The 23,592-nt window shown below is 38.6% G+C and overlaps 5 protein-coding genes across 5 annotated transcripts; all 5 read right to left on the reverse strand.

Moving 5' to 3' along the window:
- Window positions 1-479: 479 nt before the first annotated feature.
- On the reverse strand, window positions 480-1,378 carry LOC143019057 (uncharacterized). The gene is made up of 2 exons (XM_076174758.1): window positions 1,329-1,378; window positions 480-1,218 (listed from the first exon to the last, which is right to left on the reverse strand). Exons 1-2 carry the CDS (start codon window positions 1,376-1,378, stop codon window positions 480-482), a joined length of 789 nt encoding a protein of 262 aa, XP_076030873.1.
- Window positions 1,379-5,172: 3,794 nt separating this feature from the next.
- On the reverse strand, window positions 5,173-6,071 carry LOC143019058 (uncharacterized). The gene is made up of 2 exons (XM_076174759.1): window positions 6,022-6,071; window positions 5,173-5,911 (listed from the first exon to the last, which is right to left on the reverse strand). Exons 1-2 carry the CDS (start codon window positions 6,069-6,071, stop codon window positions 5,173-5,175), a joined length of 789 nt encoding a protein of 262 aa, XP_076030874.1.
- A 3,760-nt stretch (window positions 6,072-9,831) lies between these two features.
- LOC143019059 (uncharacterized) lies at window positions 9,832-10,727 on the reverse strand. Its single transcript, XM_076174760.1, has 2 exons — window positions 10,678-10,727; window positions 9,832-10,567 (listed from the first exon to the last, which is right to left on the reverse strand). Exons 1-2 carry the CDS (start codon window positions 10,725-10,727, stop codon window positions 9,832-9,834), a joined length of 786 nt encoding a protein of 261 aa, XP_076030875.1.
- A 3,780-nt stretch (window positions 10,728-14,507) lies between these two features.
- On the reverse strand, window positions 14,508-15,406 carry LOC143019060 (uncharacterized). Its single transcript, XM_076174761.1, has 2 exons — window positions 15,357-15,406; window positions 14,508-15,246 (listed from the first exon to the last, which is right to left on the reverse strand). Exons 1-2 carry the CDS (start codon window positions 15,404-15,406, stop codon window positions 14,508-14,510), a joined length of 789 nt encoding a protein of 262 aa, XP_076030876.1.
- A 3,683-nt stretch (window positions 15,407-19,089) lies between these two features.
- On the reverse strand, window positions 19,090-19,988 carry LOC143019062 (uncharacterized). Its single transcript, XM_076174762.1, has 2 exons — window positions 19,939-19,988; window positions 19,090-19,828 (listed from the first exon to the last, which is right to left on the reverse strand). Exons 1-2 carry the CDS (start codon window positions 19,986-19,988, stop codon window positions 19,090-19,092), a joined length of 789 nt encoding a protein of 262 aa, XP_076030877.1.
- Between the last annotated feature and the right edge of the window lie 3,604 nt (window positions 19,989-23,592).

The following is a 23,592-nucleotide window of genomic DNA, read 5'->3' on the forward strand; positions in this document are numbered from 1 at the left end:
GATACTTCTCTCAATTTATGTTAGATTTATTCCTAAGGACCAACAGGAATATGTTAGCATTATGATTGCTTCTACATGGATCCCATACTGTTCGTAGAGTTCACGTATTTTGTAAACTTTTCAGGTTGAACTTTTCACCTTTCCCCATAGAATTTCCTTCCCTTTCCCTGGTGGATTCTTCAACAAAACAATAAATAGGATAAGGCTAAATACAAGATATGATGTCTGGTTTTTATATATTTATCGAGATTATATACACTTATGTACAACAAGGTACAGAGTGAAAATGATGTAGTTAGAGTAGAGAAACCGATATAAGGAAATGCAATTTTCTTATTTCTGCCTAAAGTATTCATTCTATGGATTTTCCCCTTAGGTGAACAAATTCACCTATGAGCACTTAGAGTGAACATAAAAGTTGAGTTAAATAGACTAATCGTAGTATAAGTTGGAGAAGTAGAGAGGAAATTTTTCTTTTTCTAGCGACCAAATCCAAGAGGTGGTTTGCACACGTGCTCGCCAAGACATCTGTCGAAGCAACATTTGTCTATGCCACCGCACGCTCCGTCATTCGAGCAGGTGACAGGGGGCTGGAACGATTTCGGGCACACGGGCCTGACGGGCGGGCATTGACCAGCCTTGACGATCTGCGTTGCGAAGGGGTCTGCAGGTTGGTGGACGTTCTCGCAGCAGTAGGCAGCTCCCTCGGGAGTACGGCACCAGTACCGGCAACCGCTGGTGGGAGCCACAACGGGAGGTACACCACCAACAACGGGAGACACACCACCAAGGCCTCCCAAATGACCAAGTCCTCCCAAATGACCAAGTCCTCCCAAGTGACCAACTCCTCCTAAGTTATTAAGTCCTCCCAAATGACCAAGTCCTCCCAAGTGACTAAGTCCTCCAAAGTTACCAAGTCCTCCCAAGTGACCAAGTCCTCCAAAGTTACCAACGCCTAGGTTGCCGAGACCCGGACTTCCAAAACCTGCCCCGATAGTAGGCTGAGCTCCAAAACTACCTAAACCACCCAACACAGGAGAGACTCCAGGAGGGGAATGTGGAGAAAGACCACCCAGGAGTCGAGTCTTAGGGGCGTCACTGCTGCTGCTGCTACCGGCACTTGCACTCTGGGCACTACCGGAGCTGCTGGAGGTCTTGGAGTCGTCATCACCGGCCACCAGGGCGAGGGACACGAGCAGGATGCATAAAACTCTCATTCTGCAAGTCAACAAATACATTAGGAACAAAGTAAACAGGTGGAAAGGGCTAAGATGAAGAAAATCAAGTCTTTTAAACTGGAGAATGAAGGGCATTGCCTTGGCACTCACCTGATGTGTCCTCTTGGCACTGCGAGAGAAGCGAGTGTGCTTGGTCCCATCCCGGTCTGCCTTATATAGTAGTTGCTCCCCCCGGATTCACATTCTACTCTCCTCCTCACCTCCACGAATTTTCAAGTACAACTTGCCCTTTGGAACGTTTTTTGCTATGCTGAGAGATGTCAAGCACTTCCTCTGGGAACTTTCTTGACAATTCTTTGATTTTACAAACACACACTATATCAACAGGATCGCTATGTACTTACTTATGAAAGTTTCTCCCTCATTTTAATCATGACTGACTTCTGCTATGGCAGAAAATATTCCCATACAGGGGTGCCTCTGGGAACTTTTCCCTGATAGCTTCTATTTCATAATTCTAGCTTTTTGATAACTGTAATGTCAATATCATAAAAGGAACACCGTAATTATTCTTCTGATACCCTTTCTGCTCAATTTATTCAGGAGGAATGAATTCATGACACGTGCTACATTCATCTAACTCACTGAGTCGTGTCAATGAGAAATAATTTATTTGTACTTATTGTATGCATCATCCCTGGCCAATTATTTATATGTACTTGTAAAAAACATTGATGAAATATTTTAGGGAAGAATACATAATATCGTGATACAAATTATTTACTTTACTTTTTTTTCTTTACAATAATTTGACAACTGAAAATACAAGCTCTTTTTATTGGTGCGTTATATATGTTTCACAAATATCACTTTTTTTTTAACCATCTAAACAATTCTTGTGTCATGTTTCTACTCCAACAGATTATGTAAAACCAGCCCTTGTCGATATAATGTAAACAATTTATAGAATATACTCCACCACAAATGATATATTTGCGTAGTCAGACTCTCCAGGAGTGATGGAATGTCTCCTTTGCCTTGTAACATTCTCACCAGACGCAAGGTAGGCTTTGCCTGTCATGGTCCGGCCTCTACGAATTTTCGCCAAAGGTCTCTGTCCCGGAAGTCCTCATCTCTAATTATTTCTTCAATTTTTTTCCTTTCTTACTGTACTATCATTTTTAGAAATTATACTACAGTAAAACATATGCTCATCAATAATAGAATTGAAGTTAAAAAAGGATGTATTTATAAAATTCCTTGCAAAATGAGTAATCAATTTTACATAGGTCAAACTGCCAAACCCTTAAACATCAGAATTAAACATAAGAAAAATGTTAGAGATGACAATAAAATAAAAATGGCGTCCGGGAACCATAATGGAGGAAACGTAGAAACACCAGATACATTCTTAAAGACAAAAAAAAAAAAAAAAAAAAAAAAAAAGTACGTGATTTTTCTTCTTTTTTCTTAATGATAGAGTAGAAAGTTAATCAATAGTCTGATTCGGAAGTGTGGAGTGTCAGGAAAAAATCGTAGTGGAGAGTTGATGACAGCTAACACAGGGTTTAGGAAAAGAGTCGTGCCTAAGTACACATGGGAGACGGTGGTGAATGGAAGGGTGGTAGATAGGGCTTTAATTGACTATATAGCAGTACCCACGAGAAGAATAGGAAGAAATTTGGATGTGCATGCTCTTAAGAGAGAGAGTGAAGTAATATCAGATCATTTTTGTTGGAAGGTAAGATTTGATCAAACTGCATTCAATCAAACACAACAGAAAGAAATTTGATTGAATACAGTTTGTTCAAATCTAGTAAGGGAATAAATGTTAATCTCCATCAAGGTTTGTACAAATTAGATAGTTATATTTCTCATGAAATTTCAAAATCATTTAGATTATAATATAAATTATGAGCAGTTGTCCCATACTTGTTGGTTACCAGGACGGTTCAAACGTCCGTCACGTGTACTTCTTCCACTACCTCTCCGAATGCCCTCTTCACTATGTCTCACTCAGTCAATTAATCAGCATTTAGATGCTCTAGATCACCGCCAGACTCAATCTCTTCTTTCGCGTCTCCCCGCCATATGTCGACGACATATTCCCTAAGTGACGTCATTGGGCTGAAGGAGTTAATGTGATATATAAATTTTAAGGAAGGAATGGGATATAGTCTCTCTCTCTCTCTCTCTCTCTCTCTCTCTCTCTCTCTCTCTCTCTCTCTCTCTCTCTCTCTCTCTCTCTCTCTCTCTCTCTCTCTCTCTCTCTCTCTCTCTCTCTCTCTCTCTCTCTCTCTCTCTCTCTCTCTCTCTCTTTCTCTTTCTCAGAAGTTTTTAGAATAAGATACATTCACTGTCCATCAATTTGTTTTTGTTTCGTCAGCAAAATCATTACACAACGGTGCAGCTCAAACACTGACGCAATGTATGGAAGTCGAAATATTCAAAGCAGAAATTGGAATTTAGGATTTCTTTTCCCTTGTCAAGAACATTATCATTGTAATTTCCTTATCGAAACAAGTCGATCGATTTGTTAGTTACCTGAAGTAACAAACATTCAAGTGACACGATTCTTAGTGTCGCTTTTTTTTTCAAAAACCACCTTTAGAATTCCTGTTTATCTATATTAGAGATTAATTTCTATGAAAACTAAGATTCTTCAATTATTTTCAAAGTCAGAATCCCATTTTCGATCACATGCTTTATACACTGTCATTTTCTAACAGATTCTTAAACTCGATCGAAAAATGAAGTTATCTATTGGTGTAGGAAAATTAATAGAATACTTTTTACATGAACATCTTTATGATACTCGCCGTTTTATTGATATAACCCCCATAGTAGTTCAGTGGTAGATTTCATACACAATCACACGATAGGATATGTTCTATTGTCTAACGTTAAATTTTTCGCTATTGTCTACGTTGGCGGACGGTGAAGCGTCCATGGTAAGACCACATAACTCAATCATTCTGTTCCTCACCCTACACACAAAATGATTAGTCAAAGCCAAAAGCCGGTACAATTACTTACTAAGACCTACATAATCCACCGCAACGGCTTTCGGTTCTACGTCATCGAAGGTGGGAATATACTAAACGTCGAAGTAATATAACTCCAGTACATTGATGATAATGAATTGGAGTTATATTACTTCGAATAGAGTGACATTAAAGGAAAGCACCCCTTTGGAAAGTGTATCAAATAAAACAAAACATGGGAAGTAGTAACATGATATGTAACATTTACACAATCTTAAAAACGTGTTGGTGATCTTTAATTAGTTTGAAAATCTCTAAACTATTTTTACAAATAAGCTTACCACTAGAAAAGCTCAAGAATCTATTTTCTTTGCAGTGTTTCCAGTGTTCATTTACTGGCGTGGAAACGTTGCCTGTAATTCCCATACGTGATGATACCAATGAAAAATTATGAAACATTTTCACATCTCGTTCGGTCACTTGATGAGTGTATGGGATGCAATCAAATACAGAATACCATAGCTTCATAAAATCAGATACTTCTCTCAATTTATGTTAGATTTATTCCTAAGGACCAACAGGAATATGTTAGCATTATGATTGCTTCTACATGGATCCCATACTGTTTGTAGAGTTCACGTATTTTGTAAACTTTTCAGGTTGAACTTTTCACCTTTCCCCATAGAATTTCCTTCCCTTTCCCTGGTGGATTCTTCAACAAAACAATAAATAGGATAAGGCTAAATACAAGATATGATGTCTGGTTTTTATATATTTATCGAGATTATATACACTTATGTACAACAAGGTACAGAGTGAAAATGATGTAGAGTAGAGAAACCGATATAAGGAAATGCAATTTTCTTATTTCTGCCTAAAGTATTCATTCTATGGATTTTCCTCTTAGGTGAACAAATTCACCTATGAGCACTTAGAGTGAACATAAAAGTTGAGTTAAGTAGACTAATCGTAGTATAAGTTGGAGAAGTAGAGAGGAAATTTTTCTTTTTCTAGCGACCAAACCCAAGAGGTGGTTTGCACACGTGCTCGCCAAGACATCTGTCGAAGCAACATTTGTCTATGCCACCGCACGCCCCGTCATTCGAGCAGGTGACAGGGGGCTGGAACGATTTCGGGCACACGGGCCTGACGGGCGGGCATTGACCAGCCTTGACGATCTGCGTTGCGAAGGGGTCTGTAGGTTGGTGGACGTTCTCGCAGCAGTAGGCAGCTCCCTCGGGAGTACGGCACCAGTACCGGCAACCGCTGGTGGGAGCCACAACGGGAGGTACACCACCAACAACGGGAGACACACCACCAAGGCCTCCCAAATGACCAAGTCCTCCCAAATGACCAAGTCCTCCCAAGTGACCAACTCCTCCTAAGTTATTAAGTCCTCCCAAATGACCAAGTCCTCCCAAGTGACTAAGTCCTCCAAAGTTACCAAGTCCTCCCAAGTGACCAAGTCCTCCAAAGTTACCAACGCCTAGGTTGCCGAGACCCGGACTTCCAAAACCTGCCCCGATAGTAGGCTGAGCTCCAAAACTACCTAAACCACCCAACACAGGAGAGACTCCAGGAGGGGAATGTGGAGAAAGACCACCCAGGAGTCGAGTCTTAGAGGCGTCACTGCTGCTGCTGCTACCGGCACTTGCACTCTGGGCACTACCGGAGCTGCTGGAGGTCTTGGAGTCGTCATCACCGGCCACCAGGGCGAGGGACACGAGCAGGATGCATAAAACTCTCATTCTGCAAGTCAACAAATACATTAGGAACAAAGTAAACAGGTAAAAAGGGCTAAGATGAAGAAAATCAAGTCTTTTAAACTGGAGAATGAAGGGCATTGCCTTGGCACTCACCTGATGTGTCCTCTTGGCACTGCGAGAGAAGCGAGTGTGCTTGGTCCCATCCCGGTCTGCCTTATATAGTAGTTGCTCCCCCGGATTCACATTCTACTCTCCTCCTCACCTCCACGAATTTTCAAGTACAACTTGCCTTTTGGAACGTTTTTTGCTATGCTGAGAGATGTCAAGCAGTTCCTCTGGGAACTTTCTTGACAATTCTTTGATTTTACAAACAGACACTGTATCAACAGGATCGCTATGTACTTACTTATGAAAGTTTCTCCCTCATTTTAATCATGACTGACTTCTGCTATGGCAGAAAATATTCCCATACAGGGGTGCCTCTGGGAACTTTTCCCTGACAGCTTCTATTTCATATTTCTAGGTTTTTGATAACTGTAATGTCAATATCATAAAAGGAACACCGTAATTATTCTTCTGATACCCTTTCTGCTCAATTTATTCAGGAGGAATGAATTCATGACACGTGCTACATTCATCTAACTCACTGAGTCGTGTCAATGAGAAATAATTTATTTGTACTTATTGTATGCATCATCCCTGGCCAATTATTTATATGTACTTGTAAAAAACATTGATGAAATATTTTAGGGAAGAATACATAATATCGTGATACAAATGTTTTACTTTACTTTTTTTTTCTTTACAATAATTTGACAACTGAAAATACAAGCTCTTTTTATTGGTGCGTTATATATGTTTCACAAATATCACTTTTGTTTTAACCATCTAAATAATTCTTGTATCATGTTTCTACTCCAACAGATTATGTAAAACCAGCCCTTTTCGATGTAATGTAAACAATTTATACAATATACTCCACCACAAATGATATATTTGCGTAGTCAGACTCTCCAGGAGTGATGGAATGTCTCCTTTGCCTTGTAACATTCTCACCAGACGCAAGGTAGGCTTTGCCTGTCATGGTCCGGCCTCTACGAATTTTCGCCAAAGGTCTCTGTCCCGGAAGTCCTCATCTCTAATTATTTCTTCAATTTTTTTCCTTTCTTACTGTACTATCATTTTTAGAAATTATACTACAGTAAAATATATGCTCATCAATAATAGAATTGAAGTTAAAAAAGGATGTATTTATAGAATTCCTTGCAAAATGAGTAATCAATTTTACATAGGTCAAACTGCCAAACCCTTAAACATCAGAATTAAACATAAGAAAAATGTTAGAGATGACAATAAAATAAAAATGGCGTCCGGGAACCATAATGGAGGAAACGTAGAAACACCAGATACATTCTTAAAGACAAAAAAAAAAAAAAAAGTACGTGATTTTTCTTCTTTTTTCTTAATGATAGAGTAGAAAGTTAATCAATAGTCTGATTCGGAAGTGTGGAGTGTCAGGAAAAAATCGTAGTGGAGAGTTGATGACAGCTAACACAGGGTTTAGGAAAAGAGTCGTGCCTAAGTACACATGGGAGACGGTGGTGAATGGAAGGGTGGTAGATAGGGCTTTAATTGACTATATAGTAGTACACAGGAGAAGAATAGGAAGAAATTTGGATGTGCATGCTCTTAAGAGAGAGAGTGAAGTAATATCAGATCATTTTTGTTGGAAGGTAAGATTTGATCAAACTGCATTCAATCAAACACAACAGAAAGAAATTTGATTGAATACAGTTTGTTCAAATCTAGTAAGGGAATAAATGTTAATCTCCATCAAGGTTTGTACAAATTAGATAGTTATATTTCTCATGAAATTTCAAAATTATTTAGATTATGATATAAATTATGAGCAGTTGTCCCATACACGTGACGGACGCTTGAACCGTCCTGGTAACCAACAAGTTACCAGGACGGTTCAAACGTCCGTCACGTGTACTTCTTCCACTACCTCTCCGAATGCCCTCTTCACTATGTCTCACTCAGTCAATTAATCAGCATTTAGATGCTCTAGATCACCGCCAGACTCAATCTCTTCTTTCGCGTCTCCCCGCCATATGTCGACGACATATTCCCTAAGTGACGTCATTGGTCTGAAGGAGTTAATGTGATATATAGATTTTTAGGAAGGAATGGGATATAGTCTCTCTCTCTCTCTCTCTCTCTCTCTCTCTCTCTCTCTCTCTCTCTCTCTCTCTCTCTCTCTCTCTCTCTCTCTCTCTCTTTTCTTTCTCTCTCAGAAGTTTTTAGAATAAGATACATTCACTGTCCATCAATTTGTTTTTGTTTCGTCAGCAAAATCATTACACAACGGTGCAGCTCAAACACTGACGCAATGTATGGAAGTCGAAATATTCAAAGCAGAAATTGGAATTTAGGATTTCTTTTCCCTTGTCAAGAACATTATCATTGTAATTTCCTTATCGAAACAAGTCGATCGATTTGTTAGTTACCTGAAGTAACAAACATTCAAGTGACACGATTCTTAGTGTCGCTTTTTTTTCAAAAACCATCTTTAGAATTCCTGTTTATCTATATTAGAGATTAATTTCTATGATAACTAAGATTCTTCAATTATTTTCAAAGTCAGAATCCCATTTTCGATCACATGCTTTATATTCTGTCATTTTCTAACAGATTTTTAAACTCGATCGAAAAATGAAGTTATCTATTGGTGTAGGAAAATTAATAGAATTCTTTTTAAATGAACATCTTTATGATAATCGCCATTTTATTGATATAATCCCCATAGTATTTCAGTGGTAGATTTCATACACAATCATACGATAGGAAATGTTCTATTGTCAAACTTTGAATTTTTCGCTATTGTCTACGTTGGCGGACGGTGAAGCGTCCATGGTAAGATCACATAACTCAGTCATTCTGACTATCACTTTACGCACAAAATGATAAGTCAGAGCCAAAGGCCGGTACAATTGCCTACTAAGTCTTACATAATCCACCGCAAGGGCTTTCGGTTCTACGTCATCGAAGGTGGGAATATACTAAACGTCGAAGTAATATAACTCCAGTACATTGATGATAATGTATTGGAGTTATATTACTTCGAATAGAGTGACATTAAAGGAAAGCACCCCTTCGGAAAGTGTATCAAATAAAACAAAACATGGGAAGTAGTAACATGATATGTAACATTTATACTATCTAAAGAACGTTTTGGTGATCTTTAATTAGTTTGAAAATCTCTAAACTATTATTACAAATAAGCTTACCAATAGAAAAGCTCAAGAATCTGTTTTCTTTGCAGTGTTTCCAGTGTTCATTTACTGGCGTGGAAACGTTGCCTGTAATTCCCATACGTGATGATACCAATGACAAATTATGAAACATTTTCACATCTCGTTCGGTCACTTGATGAGTGTATGGGATGCAATAAAATACAAAATACCATAGCTTGATAAAATCAGATACTTCTCTCCATTCATGTTAGATTTATTCCTAAGGACCAACAAGAATATGTTAGCATTACGATTACTTCTACATGTACTCCATACTGTTCGTAGAGTTCACGTATTTCGTAAACTTTTCAGGTTGAACTTTTCACCTTTCCCCATAGAATTTCCTTCCCTTTCCCTGGTGGATTCTTCAACAAAACAATAAATAGGATAAGGCTAAATACAAGATATGATGTCTGGTTTTTATATATTTATCGAGATTATATACACTTATGTACAACAAGGTACAGAGTGAACATGATGTAGTTAGAGTAGAGAAACCGATATAAGGAAATGCAATTTTCTTATTTCTGCCTAAAGTATTCATTCTATGGATTTTCCTCTTAGGTGAACAAATTCACCTATGAGCACTTAGAGTGAACATAAAAGTTGAGTTAAGTAGACTAATCGTAGTATAAGTTGGAGAAGTAGAGAGGAAATTTTTCTTTTTCTAGCGACCAAATCCAAGAGGTGGTTTGCACACGTGCTCGCCAAGACACCTGTCGAAGCAACATTTGTCTATGCCACCGCACGCCCCGTCATTCGAGCAGGTGACAGGGGGCTGGAACGATTTCGGGCACACGGGCCTGACGGGCGGGCATTGACCAGCCTTGACGATCTGCGTTGCGAAGGGGTCTGTAGGTTGGTGGACGTTCTCGCAGCAGTAGGCAGCTCCCTCGGGAGTACGGCACCAGTACCGGCAACCGCTGGTGGGAGCCACAACGGGAGGTACACCACCAACAACGGGAGACACACCACCAAGGCCTCCCAAATGACCAAGTCCTCCCAAATGACCAAGTCCTCCCAAGTGACCAACTCCTCCTAAGTTACTAAGTCCTCCCAAATGACCAAGTCCTCCCAAGTGACTAAGTCCTCCAAAGTTACCAAGTCCTCCCAAGTGACCAAGTCCTCCAAAGTTACCAACGCCTAGGTTGCCGAGACCCGAACTTCCAAAACCTGCCCCGATAGTAGGCTGAGCTCCAAAACTACCTAAACCACCCAACACAGGAGAGACTCCAGGAGGGGAATGTGGAGAAAGACCACCCAGGAGTCGAGTCTTAGGGGCGTCACTGCTGCTGCTACCGGCACTTGCACTCTGGGCACTACCGGAGCTGCTGGAGGTCTTGGAGTCGTCATCACCGGCCACCAGGGCGAGGGACACGAGCAGGATGCATAAAACTCTCATTCTGCAAGTGAACAAATACATTAGGAACAAAGTAAACAGGTGAAAAGGGCTAAGATGAAGAAAATTAAGTCTTTTAAACTGGAGAATGAAGGGCATTGCCTTGGCACTCACCTGATGTGTCCTCTTGGCACTGCGAGAGAAACGAGTGTGCTTGGTCCCATCCCGGTCTGCCTTATATAGTAGTTGCTCCCCCCGGATTCACATTCTACTCTCCTCCTCACCTCCACGAATTTTCAAGTACAACTTGCCCTTTGGAACGTTTTTTGCTATGCTGAGAGATGTCAAGCAGTTCCTCTGGGAACTTTCTTGACAATTCTTTGATTTTACAAACACACACTATATCAACAGGATCGCTATGTACTTACTTATGAAAGTTTCTCCCTCATTTTAATCATGACTGACTTCTGCTATGGCAGAAAATATTCCCATACAGGGGTGCCTCTGGGAACTTTTCCCTGACAGCTTCTATTTCATATTTCTAGGTTTTTGATAACTGTAATGTCAATATCATAAAAGGAACACCGTAATTATTCTTCTGATACCCTTTCTGCTCAATTTATTCAGGAGGAATGAATTCATGACACGTGCTACATTCATCTAACTCACTGACTCGTGTCAATGAGAAATAATTCATTTGTACTTATTGTATGCATCATCCCTGGCCAATTATTTATATGTACTTGTAAAAAACATTGATGAAATATTTTAGGAGAGAATATATCTTATCGTGATACAAATGTTTTACTTTACTTTTTTTTTCTTTACAATAATTTGACAACTGAAAATACAAGCTCTTTTTATTGGTGCGTTATATATGTTTCACAAATATCACTTTTGTTTTAACCATCTAAACAATTCTTGTGTCATGTTTCTACTCCAACAGATTATGTAAAACCAGCCCTTGTCGATATAATGTAAACAATTTATACAATATACTCCACCACAAATGATATATTTGCGTAGTCAGACTCTCCAGGAGTGATGGAATGTCTCCTTTGCCTTGTAACATTCTCACCAGACGCAAGGTAGGCTTTGCCTGTCATGGTCCGGCCTCTACGAATTTTCGCCAAAGGTCTCTGTCCCGGAAGTCCTCATCTCTAATTATTTCTTCAATTTTTTTCCTTTCTTACTGTACTATCATTTTTAGAAATTATACTACAGTAAAACATATGCTCATCAATAATAGAATTGAAGTTAAAAAAGGATGTATTTATAAAATTCCTTGCAAAATGAGTAATCAATTTTACATAGGTCAAACTGCCAAACCCTTAAACATCAGAATTAAACATAAGAAAAATGTTAGAGATGACAATAAAATAAAAATGGCGTCCGGGAACCATAATGGAGGAAACGTAGAAACACCAGATACATTCTTAAAGACAAAAAAAAAAAAAAAAAAAAAAAGTACGTGATTTTTCTTCTTTTTTCTTAATGATAGAGTAGAAATTTAATCAATAGTCTGATTCGGAAGTGTGGAGTGTCAGGAAAAAATCGTAGTGGAGAGTTGATGACAGCTAACACAGGGTTTAGGAAAAGAGTCGTGCCTAAGTACACATGGGAGACGGTGGTGAATGGAAGGGTGGTAGATAGGGCTTTAATTGACTATATAGCAGTACACAGGAGAAGAATAGGAAGAAATTTGGATGTGCATGCTCTTAAGAGAGAGAGTGAAGTAATATCAGATCATTTTTGTTGGAAGGTAAGATTTGATCAAACTGCATTCAATCAAACACAACAGAAAGAAATTTGATTGAATACAGTTTGATCAAATCTAGTAAGGGAATAAATATCAACCTCCCTCAAGGTTTGTACAAATTAGAGAGTTATATTTCTCATGAAAATTCAAAATTATTTAGATTATGATATAGATTATGAGCAGTTGTCCCATACTTGTTGGTTACCAGGACGGCTCAAACGTCCGTCACGTGTACTTCTTCCACTACCTCTCCGAATGCCCTCTTCACTATGTCTCACTCAGTCAATTAATCAGTATTTAGATGCTCTGGATCACCGCCAGACTCAATCTCTTCTTTCGCGTCTCCCCGCCATATGTCGACGACATATTCCCTAAGTGACGTCATTGGTCTGAAGGAGTTAATGTGATATATAAATTTTAAGGAAGGAATGGGATATAGTCTCTCTCTCTCTCTCTCTCTCTCTCTCTCTCTCTCTCTCTCTCTCTCTCTCTCTCTCTCTCTCTCTCTCTCTCTCTCTCTCTCTCTCTCTCTCTCTCTCTCTCTCTCTCTCTCTCTCTCTCTCTTTCTTTCTCTTTCTCTCTCAGAAGTTTTTAGAATAAGATACTTTCACTATCCATCAATTTGTTTTTGTTTTGTCAGCAAAATCATTACACAACGGTGTAGCTCAAACACTGACGCAATGTATGGAAGTCGAAATATTCAAAGCAGAAATTGGAATTTAGGATTTCTTTTCCCTTGTCAAGAACATTATCATTGTAATTTCCTTATCGAAACAAGTCGATCGATTTGTTAGTTACCTGAAGTAACAAACATTCAAGTGACACGATTCTTAGTGTCGCTTTTTTTTTCCAAAAACCACCTTTAGAATTCCTGTTTATCTATATTAGAAATTAATTTCTATGAAAACCAAGACTCTTCAATTATTTTCAAAGTCAGAATCCCATTTTCGATCACATGCTTTATACACTGTCATTTTCTAACAGATTCTTAAACTCGATCGAAAAATGAAGTTATCTATTGGTGTAGGAAAATTAATAGAATACTTTTTACATGAACATCTTTATGATACTCGCCGTTTTATTGATATAACCCCCATAGTAGTTCAGTGGTAGATTTCATACACAATCATACGATAGGATATGTTCTATTGTCTAACGTTAAATTTTTCGCTATTGTCTACGTTGGCGGACGGTGAAGCGTCCATGGTAAGACCACATAACTCAATCATTCTGTTCCTCACCCTACACACAAAATGATTAGTCAAAGCCAAAAGCCGGTACAATTACTTACTAAGACCTACATAATCCACCGCAACGGCTTTCGGTTCTACGTCATCGAAGGTGGGAATATACTAAACGTCGAAGTAATATAACTCCAGTACATTGATAATAATGTATTGGAGTTATATTACTTCGAATAGAGTGACATTAAAGGAAAGCACCCCTTTGGAAAGTGTATCAAATAAAACAAAACATGGGAAGTAGTAACATGATATGTAACATTTATACTATCTTAAAAACGTGTTGGTGATCTTTAATTAGTTTGAAAATCTCTAAACTATTATTACAAATAAGCTTACCAATAGAAAAGCTCAAGAATCTGTTTTCTTTGCAGTGTTCATTTACTGTGGTGGAAAATGTTGCCTGTAATTCCCATACGTGATGATACCAATGAAAAATTATGAAACATTTTCACATCTCATTCGGTCACTTGATGAGTGTATGGGATGCAATAAAATACAGAATACCATAGCTTGATAAAATCATATACTTCTCTCCATTTATGTTAGATTTATTCCTAAGGACCAACAAGAATATGTTAGCATTACGATTACTTCTACATGTACTCCATACTGTTCGTAGAGTTCACGTATTTCGTAAACTTTTCAGGTTTAACTTTTCACCTTTCCCCATAGAATTTCCTTCCCTTTCCCTGGTGGATTCTTCAACAAAACAGTAAATAGGATAAGGCTAAATACAAGATATGATGTCTGGTTTTTATATATTTATCGAGATTATATATACTTATGTACAACAAGGTACAGAGTGAACATGATGTAGTTAGAGTAGAGAAACCGATATAAGGAAATGCAATTTTCTTATTTCTGCCTGAAGTATTCATTCTATGGATTTTCCCTTTAGGTGAACAAATTCACCTATGAGCACTTAGAGTGAACATAAAAGTTGAGTTAAGTAGACTAATCGTAGTATAAGTTGGAGAAGTAGAGGGGAAAAGTTTCTTTTTCTAGCGACCAAATCCAAGAGGTGGTTTGCACACGTGCTCGCCAAGACATCTGTCGAAGCAACATTTGTCTATGCCACCGCACGCCCCGTCATTCGAGCAGGTGACAGGGGGCTGGAACGATTTCGGGCACACGGGCCTGACGGGCGGGCATTGACCAGCCTTGACGATCTGCGTTGCGAAGGGGTCTGTAGGTTGGTGGACGTTCTCGCAACAGTAGGCAGCTCCCTCGGGAGTACGGCACCAGTACCGGCAACCGCTGGTGGGAGCCACAACGGGAGGTACACCACCAACAACGGGAGACACACCACCAAGGCCTCCCAAATGACCAAGTCCTCCCAAATGACCAAGTCCTCCCAAGTGACCAACTCCTCCTAAGTTATTAAGTCCTCCCAAATGACCAAGTCCTCCCAAGTGACCAAGTCCTCCAAAGTTACCAAGTCCTCCCAAGTGACCAAGTCCTCCAAAGTTACCAACGCCTAGGTTGCCGAGACCCGGACTTCCAAAACCTGCCCCGATAGTAGGCTGAGCTCCAAAACTACCTAAACCACCCAACACAGGAGAGACTCCAGGAGGGGAATGTGGAGAAAGACCACCCAGGAGTCGAGTCTTGGGGGCGTCACTGCTGCTGCTGCTACCGGCACTTGCACTCTGGGCACTACCGGAGCTGCTGGAGGTCTTGGAGTCGTCATCACCGGCCACCAGGGCGAGGGACACGAGCAGGATGCATAAAACTCTCATTCTGCAAGTCAACAAATACATTAGGAACAAAGTAAACAGGTGGAAAGGGCTAAGATGAAGAAAATCAAGTCTTTTAAACTGGAGAATGAAGGGCATTGCCTTGGCACTCACCTGATGTGTCCTCTTGGCACTGCGAGAGAAACGAGTGTGCTTGGTCCCATCCCGGTCTGCCTTATATAGTAGTTCCTCCCCCCGGATTCACATTCTACTCTCCTCCTCACCTCCACGAATTTTCAAGTACAACTTGCCCTTTGGAACGTTTTTTGCTATGCTGAGAGATGTCAAGCAGTTCCTCTGGGAACTTTCTTGACAATTCTTTGATTTTACAAACACACACTATATCAACAGGATCGCTATGTACTTACTTAGGAAAGTTTCTCCCTCATTTTAATCATGACTGACTTCTGCTATGGCAGAAAATATTCCCATACAGGGGTGCCTCTGGGAACTTTTCCCTGACAGCTTCTATTTCATATTTCTAGGTTTTTGATAACTGTAATGTCAATATCATAAAAGGAACACCGTAATTATTCTTCTGATACCCTTTCTGCTCAATTTATTCAGGAGGAATGAATTCATGACACGTGCTACATTCATCTAACTCACTGATTCGTTTCAATGAGAAATAATTCATTTGTACTTATTGTATGCATCATCCCTGGCCAATTATTTATATGTACTTGTAAAAAACATTGATGAAATATTTTAGGAGAGAATATATAATATCGTGATACAAATGTTTTACTTTACTTTTTTTTTTCTTGACAATAATTTGACAACTGAAAATACAAGCTCTTTTTATTGGTGCGTTATATATGTTTCACAAATATCACTTTTGTTTTAACCATCTAAATAATTCTTGTATCATGTTTCTACTCCAACAGATTATGTAAAACCAGCCCTTTTCGATGTAATGTAAACAATTTATACAATATACTCCACCACAAATGATATATTTGCGTAGTCAGACTCTCCAGGAGTGATGGAATGTCTCCTTTGCCTTGTAACATTCTCACCAGACGCAAGGTAGGCTTTGCCTGTCATGGTCCGGCCTCTACGAATTTTCGCCAAAGGTCTCTGTCCCGGAAGTCCTCATATCTAATTATTTCTTCAGTTTTTTTTCCTTTCTTACTGTACTATCATTTTTAGAAATTATACTACAGTAAAACATATGCTCATCAATAATAGAATTGAAGTTAAAAAAGGATGTATTTATAAAATTCCTTGCAAAATGAGTAATCAATTTTACATAGGTCAAACTGCCAAACCCTTAAACATCAGAATTAAACATAAGAAAAATGTTAGAGATGGCAATAAAATAAAAATGGCGTCCGGGAACCATAATGGAGGAAACGTAGAAACACCAGATACATTCTTAAAGACCAAAAAAAAAAAGTTCGTGATTTTTCTTTTTTTTTTCTTAATGATAGAGTAGAAATTTAATCAATAGTCTGATTCGGAAGTGTGGAGTGTCAGGAAAAAATCGTAGTGGAGTGTTGATGACAGCTAACACAGGGTTTAGGAAAAGAGTCGTGCCTAAGTACACATGGGAGACGGTGGTGAATGGAAGGGTGGTAGATAGGGCTTTAATTGACCATATAGCAGTACACAGGAGAAGAATAGGAAGAAATTTGGATGTGCATGCTCTTGAGAGAGAGATTGAAGTAATATCAGATCATTTTTGTTGGAAGGTAAGATTTGATCAAACTGCATTCAATCAAACATAACAGAAATAAATTTGATTGAATACAGTTTGATCAAATCTAGTAAGGGAATAAATGTTAATCTCCATCAAGGTTTGTACAAATTAGATAGTTATATTTCTCATGAAATTTCAAAATTATTTAGATTATAATATAAATTATGAGCAGTTGTCCCATACTTGTTGGTTACCAGGACGGTCCAAACGTCCGCAACGTGTACTTCTTCCACTACCTCTCCGAATGCCCTCTTCACTATGTCTCACTCAGTCAATTAATCAGCATTTAGATGCTCTGGATCACCGCCAGACTCAATCTCTTCTTTCGCGTCTCCCCGCCATATGTCGACGACATATTCCCTAAGTGACGTCATTGGGCTGAAGGAGTTAATGTGATATATAAATTTTAAGGAAGGAATGGGATATAGTCTCTCTCTCTCTCTCTCTCTCTCTCTCTCTCTCTCTCTCTCTCTCTCTCTCTCTCTCTCTCTCTTTCTTTCTCTTTCTCTCTCAGAAGTTTTTAGAATAAGATACATTCACTGTCCATCAATTTGTTTTTGTTTCGTCAGCAAAATCATTACACAACGGTGCAGCTCAAACACTGACGCAATGTATGGAAGTCGAAATATTCAAAGCAGAAATTGGAATTTAGGATTTCTTTTCCCTTGTCAAGAACATTATCATTGTCATTTCCTTATCGAAACAAGTCAATCGATTTGTTAGTTACCTGAAATAACAAACATTCAAGTGACACGATTCTTAGTGTCGCTTTTTTTTTAAACCACCTTTAGAATTCCTGTTTATCTATATTAGAAATTAATTTCTATGAAAACTAAGATTCTTCACATGCTTTATATTCTGTCATTTTCTAACAGATTTTTAAACTCGATCGAAAAATGAAGTTATCTATTGGTGTACGAAAATTAATAGAATACTTTTTAAATGAACATCTTTATGATACTCGCCGTTTTATTGATATAACCCCCATAGTAGTTCAGTGGTAGATTTCATACACAATCATACGATAGGATATGTTCTATTGTCTAACGTTAAAAATTTCGCTATTGTCTACGTTGGCGGACGGTGAAGCGTCCATGGTAAGACCACATAACTCAATCATTCTGTTCCTCACCCTACACACAAAATGATTAGTCAAAGCCAAAAGCCGGTACAATTACTTACTAAGACCTACATAATCCACCGCAACGGCTTTCGGTTCTACGTCATCGAAGGTGGGAATATACTAAACGTCGAAGTAATATAACTCCAGTACATTGATAATAATGTATTGAAGTTATATTACTTCGAAGAGAGTGATATTAAAGGAAAGCACCCCTTTGGAAAGTGTATCAAATAAAACAAGGCATGGGAATTAGTAATATGATATATAACATTTATACAATCTTAAAAACGTGTTGGTGATCTTTAATTAATTAAAAAATCTCTAAACTATTATTACAAATAAGCTTACCAATAGAAAAGCTCAAGAATCTGTTTTCTTTTTAGTGTCCCCAATTTTCATTTACTGGCGTTGAAAATGTTGCCTGGAATTTCCATACGTGATGATACCAATGAAAAATTATGAAACATTTCCACATCTCGTTCGGTCACTTGATGAGTGTATGGGATGCAATAAAATACAGAATACCATAGCTTCATAAAATCATATACTTCTCTTCATTTATGCTAGATTTATTCCTAAGGACCAACAGGAATATGTTAGCATTACGATTACTTCTACATGGATCCCATACTATTCGTAGAGTTCACGTATTTCGTCAACTTTTCAGGTTGCACTTTTCACCTTTCCCCATAGAATTCCCTTCCCTTTCCCTGGTGGATTCTTCAACAAAACAATGAATAGGATAAGGCTAAATACAAGATATGATGTCTGGTTTTTATATATTTATCGAGATTATATACACTTATGTACAACAAGGTACAGAGTGAACATGATGTAGTTAGAGTAGAGAAACCGATATAAGGAAATGCAATTTTCTTATTTCTGCCTAAAGTATTCATTCTATGGATTTTCCTCTTAGGTGAACAAATTCACCTATGAGCACTTAGAGTGAACATAAAAGTTGAGTTAAGTAGACTAATCGTAGTATAAGTTGGAGAAGTAGAGAGGAAAATTTTGTTTTTCTAGCGACCAAATCCAAGAGGTGGTTTGCACACGTGCTCGCCAAGACATCTGTCGAAGCAACATTTGTCTATGCCACCGCACGCCCCGTCATTCGAGCAGGTGACAGGGGGCTGGAACGATTTCGGGCACACGGGTCTGACGGGTGGGCATTGACCAGCCTTGACGATCTGCGTTGCGATGGGGTCTATAGGTTGGTGGACGTTCTCGCAACAGTAGGCAGCTCCCTCGGGAGTACGGCACCAGTACCGGCAACCACTGGTGGGAGCCACAACGGAAGGCACACCACCAACAACGGGAGACACACCACCAAGGCCTCCCAAATGACCAAGGCCTCCCAAATGACCAAGTCCTCCCAAGTGACCAACTCCTCCTAAGTTACTAAGTCCTCCCAAATGACCAAGTCCTCCCAAGTGACTAAGTCCTCCAAAGTTACCAAGTCCTCCCAAGTGACCAAGTCCTCCAAAGTTACCAACGCCTAGGTTGCCGAGACCCGGACTTCCAAAACCTGCCCCGATAGTAGGCTGAGCTCCAAAACTACCTAAACCGCCCAACACAGGAGAGACTCCAGGAGGGGAATGTGGAGAAAGACCACCCAGGAGTCGAGTCTTGGGGGCGTCACTGCTGCTGCTGCTACCGGCACTTGCACTCTGGGCACTACCGGAGCTGCTGGAGGTCTTGGAGTCGTCATCACCGGCCACCAGGGCGAGGGACACGAGCAGGATGCATAAAACTCTCATTCTGCAAGTCAACAAATACATTAGGAACAAAGTAAACAGGTGGAAAGGGCTAAGATGAAGAAAATCAAGTCTTTTAAACTGGAGAATGAAGGGCATTGCCTTGGCACTCACCTGATGTGTCCTCTTGGCACTGCAAGAGAAGCGAGAGTGCTTGGTTCCATCCCGGTCTGCCTTATATAGTAGTTCCTCCCCCCGGATTCACATTCTACTCTCCTCCTCACCTCCACGAAATTTCAAGTACAACTTGCCCTTTGGAACGTTTTTTGCTATGCTGAGTGATGTCAAGCAGTTCCTCTGGGAACTTTCTTGACAATTCTTTGAGTTTACAAACACACACTATATCAACAGGATCGCTATGTACTTACTTAGGAAAGTTTCTCCCTCATTTTAATCATGACTGACTTCTGCTATGGCAGAAAATATTCCCATACAGGGGTGCCTCTAGGAACTTTTCCCTGACAGCTTCTAGTTTATATTTCTAGGTTTTTGATAATTGTAATGTCAATATCATAAAAGGAACACCGTAATTATTCTTCTGATACCCTTTCTGCTCAATTTATTCAGGAGGAATGAATTCATGACACGTGCTACATTCATCTAACTCACTGATGTTCAATGAGAAACAATTTATTTGTACTTATTGTATGCATCATCCCTGGCCAATTATTTATACGTACTTGTAAAAAACATTGATGAAATATTTTAGGAGAGAATACATAATATCGTGATACAAATGTTTTACTTTACTTTTTTTTTTCTTTACAATAATTTGACAACTGAAAATACAAGCTCTTTTTATTGGTGCGTTATATATGTTTCACAAATATCACTTGTTTTAACCATCTAAACAATTCTTGTGTCATGTTTCTACTCCAACAGATTATGTAAAACCAGCCCTTTTCGATATAATGTAAACAATTTATACAATATACTCCACCACAAATGATATATTTGCGTAGTCAGACTCTCCAGGAGTGATGGAATGTCTCCTTTGCCTTGTAACATTCTCACCAGACGCAAGGTAGGCTTTGCCTGTCATGGTCCGGCCTCTACGAATTTTCGCCAAAGGTCTCTGTCCCGGAAGTCCTCATCTCTAATTACTTCTTCAATGTTCTTCCTTTCTTACTGTACTATCATTTTTAGAAATTATACTACAGTAAAACATATGCTCATCAATAATAGAATTGAAGTTAAAAAAGGATGTATTTATAAAATTCCTTGCAAAATGAGTAATCAATTTTACATAGGTCAAACTGCCAAACCCTTAAACATCAGAATTAAACATAAGAAAAATGTTAGAGATGACAATAAAATAAAAATGGCGTCCGGGAACCATAATGGAGGAAACGTAGAAACACCAGATACATTCTTAAAGACAAAAAAAAAAAAAAAAAAAAAAAAAAAACACGTGATTTTTCTTTTTTTCTTAATGATAGAGTAGAAATTTAATCAATAGTCTGATTCGGAAGTGTGGAGTGTCAGGAAAAAATCGTAGTGGAGAGTTGATGACAGCTAACACAGGGTTTAGGAAAAGAGTCGTGCCTAAGTACACATGGGAGACGGTGGTGAATGGAAGGGTGGTAGATAGGGCTTTAATTGACTATATAGCAGTACACAGGAGAAGAATAGGAAGAAATTTGGATGTGCATGCTCTTAAGAGAGAGAGTGAAGTAATATCAGATCATTTTTGTTGGAAGGTAAGATTTGATCAAACTGCATTCAATCAAACACAACAGAAAGAAATTTGATTGAATACAGTTTGATCAAATCTAGTAAGGGAATAAATGTTAATCTCCATCAAGGTTTGTACAAATTAGATAGTTATATTTCTCATGAAATTTCAAAATCATTTAGATTATAATATAAATTATGAGCAGTTGTCCCATACTTGTTGGTTACCAGGACGGTTCAAACGTCCGTCACGTGTACTTCTTCCACTACCTCTCCGAATGCCCTCTTCACTATGTCTCACTCAGTCAGTTAATCAGCATTTAGATGCTCTGTATCACCGCCAGACTCAATCTCTTCTTTCGCGTCTCCCCGCCATATGTCGACGACATATTCCCTAAGTGACGTCATTGGTCTCAAGGAGTTAATGTGATATATAAATTTTAAGGAAGGAATGGGATATAGTCTCTCTCTCTCTCTCTCTCTCTCTCTCTCTCTCTGTCTCTCCTCTCTCTCTCTCTCTCTCTCTCTCTCTCTCTCTCTCTCTCTCTCTCTCTCTCTCTCTCTCTCTTTCTTTCACAACGGTGTAGCTCAAACACTGACGCAATGTATGGAGGTCGAAATATTCAAAGCAGAAATTGGAATTTAGGATTTCTTTTCCCTTGTCAAAAACATTATCATTGTAATTTCCTTATCGATACAAGTCGATCGATTTGTTAGTTACCTGAAGTAACAAACATTCAAGTGACACGATTCTTAGTGTCGCTTTTTTTTTAAAAAAAACACCATTAGAATTACATTTTTTATATATTATAAAATAATTTATATGAAAACTAAGATTCTTCAATTATTTTCAAAGTCAGAATCCCATTTTCGATCACATGCTTTATACACTGTCATTTTCTAACAGATTCTTAAACTCGATCGAAAAATGAAGTTATCTATTGGTGTAGGAAAATTAATAGAATACTTTTTACATGAACATCTTTATGATACTCGCCGTTTTATTGATATAACCCCCATAGTAGTTCAGTGGTAGATTTCATACACAATCATACGATAGGATATGTTCTATTGTCTAACGTTAAATTTTTCGCTATTGTCTACGTTGGCGGACGGTGAAGCGTCCATGGTAAGACCACATAACTCAACCATTCTGTTCCTCACCCTACACACAAAATGATTAATCAAAGCCAAAGGCCGGTACAATTACTTACTAAGACCTACATAATCCACCGCAACGGCTTTCGGTTCTACGTCATCGAAGGTGGGAATATACTAAACGTCGAAGTAATATAACTCCAGTACATTGATGATAATGTATTGGAGTTATATTACTTCGAATAGAGTGACATTAAAGGAAAGCACCCCTTCGGAAAGTGTATCAAATAAAACAAAACATGGGAAGTAGTAACATGATATGTAACATTTATACTATCTTAAGAACGTGTTGGTGATCTTTAATTAGTTTGAAAATCTCTAAACTATTATTACAAATAAGCTTACCAATAGAAAAGCTCAAGAATCTGTTTTCTTTGCAGTGTTTCCAGTGTTCATTTACTGGCGTGGAAAATGTTGCCTGTAATTCCCATATGTGATGATACCAATGAAAAATTATGAAACATTTTCACATCTCGTTCGGTCACTTGATGAGTGTATGGGATGCAATAAAATACAGAATACCATAGCTTCATAAAATCAGATACTTCTCTCAATTTATGTTAGATTTATTCCTAAGGACCAACAAGAATATGTTAGCATTACGATTACTTCTACATGTACTCCATACTGTTCGTAGAGTTCACGTATTTCGTAAACTTTTCAGGTTGAACTTTTCACCTTTCCCCATAGAATTTCCTTCCCTTTCCCTGGTGGATTCTTCAACAAAACAATAAATAGGATAAGGCTAAATACAAGATATGATGTCTGGTTTTTATATATTTATCGAGATTATATACACTTATGTACAACAAGGTACAGAGTGAACATGATGTAGTTAGAGTAGAGAAACCGATATAAGGAAATGCAATTTTCTTATTTCTGCCTAAAGTATTCATTCTATGGATTTTCCTCTTAGGTGAACAAATTCACCTATGA

This window comes from Oratosquilla oratoria, chromosome 36 (genome assembly GCF_046742065.1).
Source record: "Oratosquilla oratoria isolate Oo_2021 chromosome 36, ASM4674206v1, whole genome shotgun sequence".
Taxonomy (NCBI): Eukaryota; Metazoa; Arthropoda; class Malacostraca; order Stomatopoda; family Squillidae; genus Oratosquilla; species Oratosquilla oratoria.

Bases quoted from the DNA above. Each gene is read 5' to 3' on its own strand.
- LOC143019062 (XM_076174762.1), bottom strand. From the start codon at position 19,988: ATGGAACCAAGCACTCTCGCTTCTCTTGCAGTGCCAAGAGGACACATC. The intron at 19,829-19,938 runs GTGAGTGCCAAG...GTTGACTTGCAG, and splicing joins GTGCCAAGAGGACACATCAG to AATGAGAGTTTTATGCATCC.
- LOC143019060 (XM_076174761.1), bottom strand. From the start codon at position 15,406: ATGGGACCAAGCACACTCGTTTCTCTCGCAGTGCCAAGAGGACACATC. The intron at 15,247-15,356 runs GTGAGTGCCAAG...GTTGACTTGCAG, and splicing joins GTGCCAAGAGGACACATCAG to AATGAGAGTTTTATGCATCC.
- LOC143019058 (XM_076174759.1), bottom strand. From the start codon at position 6,071: ATGGGACCAAGCACACTCGCTTCTCTCGCAGTGCCAAGAGGACACATC. The intron at 5,912-6,021 runs GTGAGTGCCAAG...GTTGACTTGCAG, and splicing joins GTGCCAAGAGGACACATCAG to AATGAGAGTTTTATGCATCC.
- LOC143019057 (XM_076174758.1), bottom strand. From the start codon at position 1,378: ATGGGACCAAGCACACTCGCTTCTCTCGCAGTGCCAAGAGGACACATC. The intron at 1,219-1,328 runs GTGAGTGCCAAG...GTTGACTTGCAG, and splicing joins GTGCCAAGAGGACACATCAG to AATGAGAGTTTTATGCATCC.
- LOC143019059 (XM_076174760.1), bottom strand. From the start codon at position 10,727: ATGGGACCAAGCACACTCGTTTCTCTCGCAGTGCCAAGAGGACACATC. The intron at 10,568-10,677 runs GTGAGTGCCAAG...GTTCACTTGCAG, and splicing joins GTGCCAAGAGGACACATCAG to AATGAGAGTTTTATGCATCC.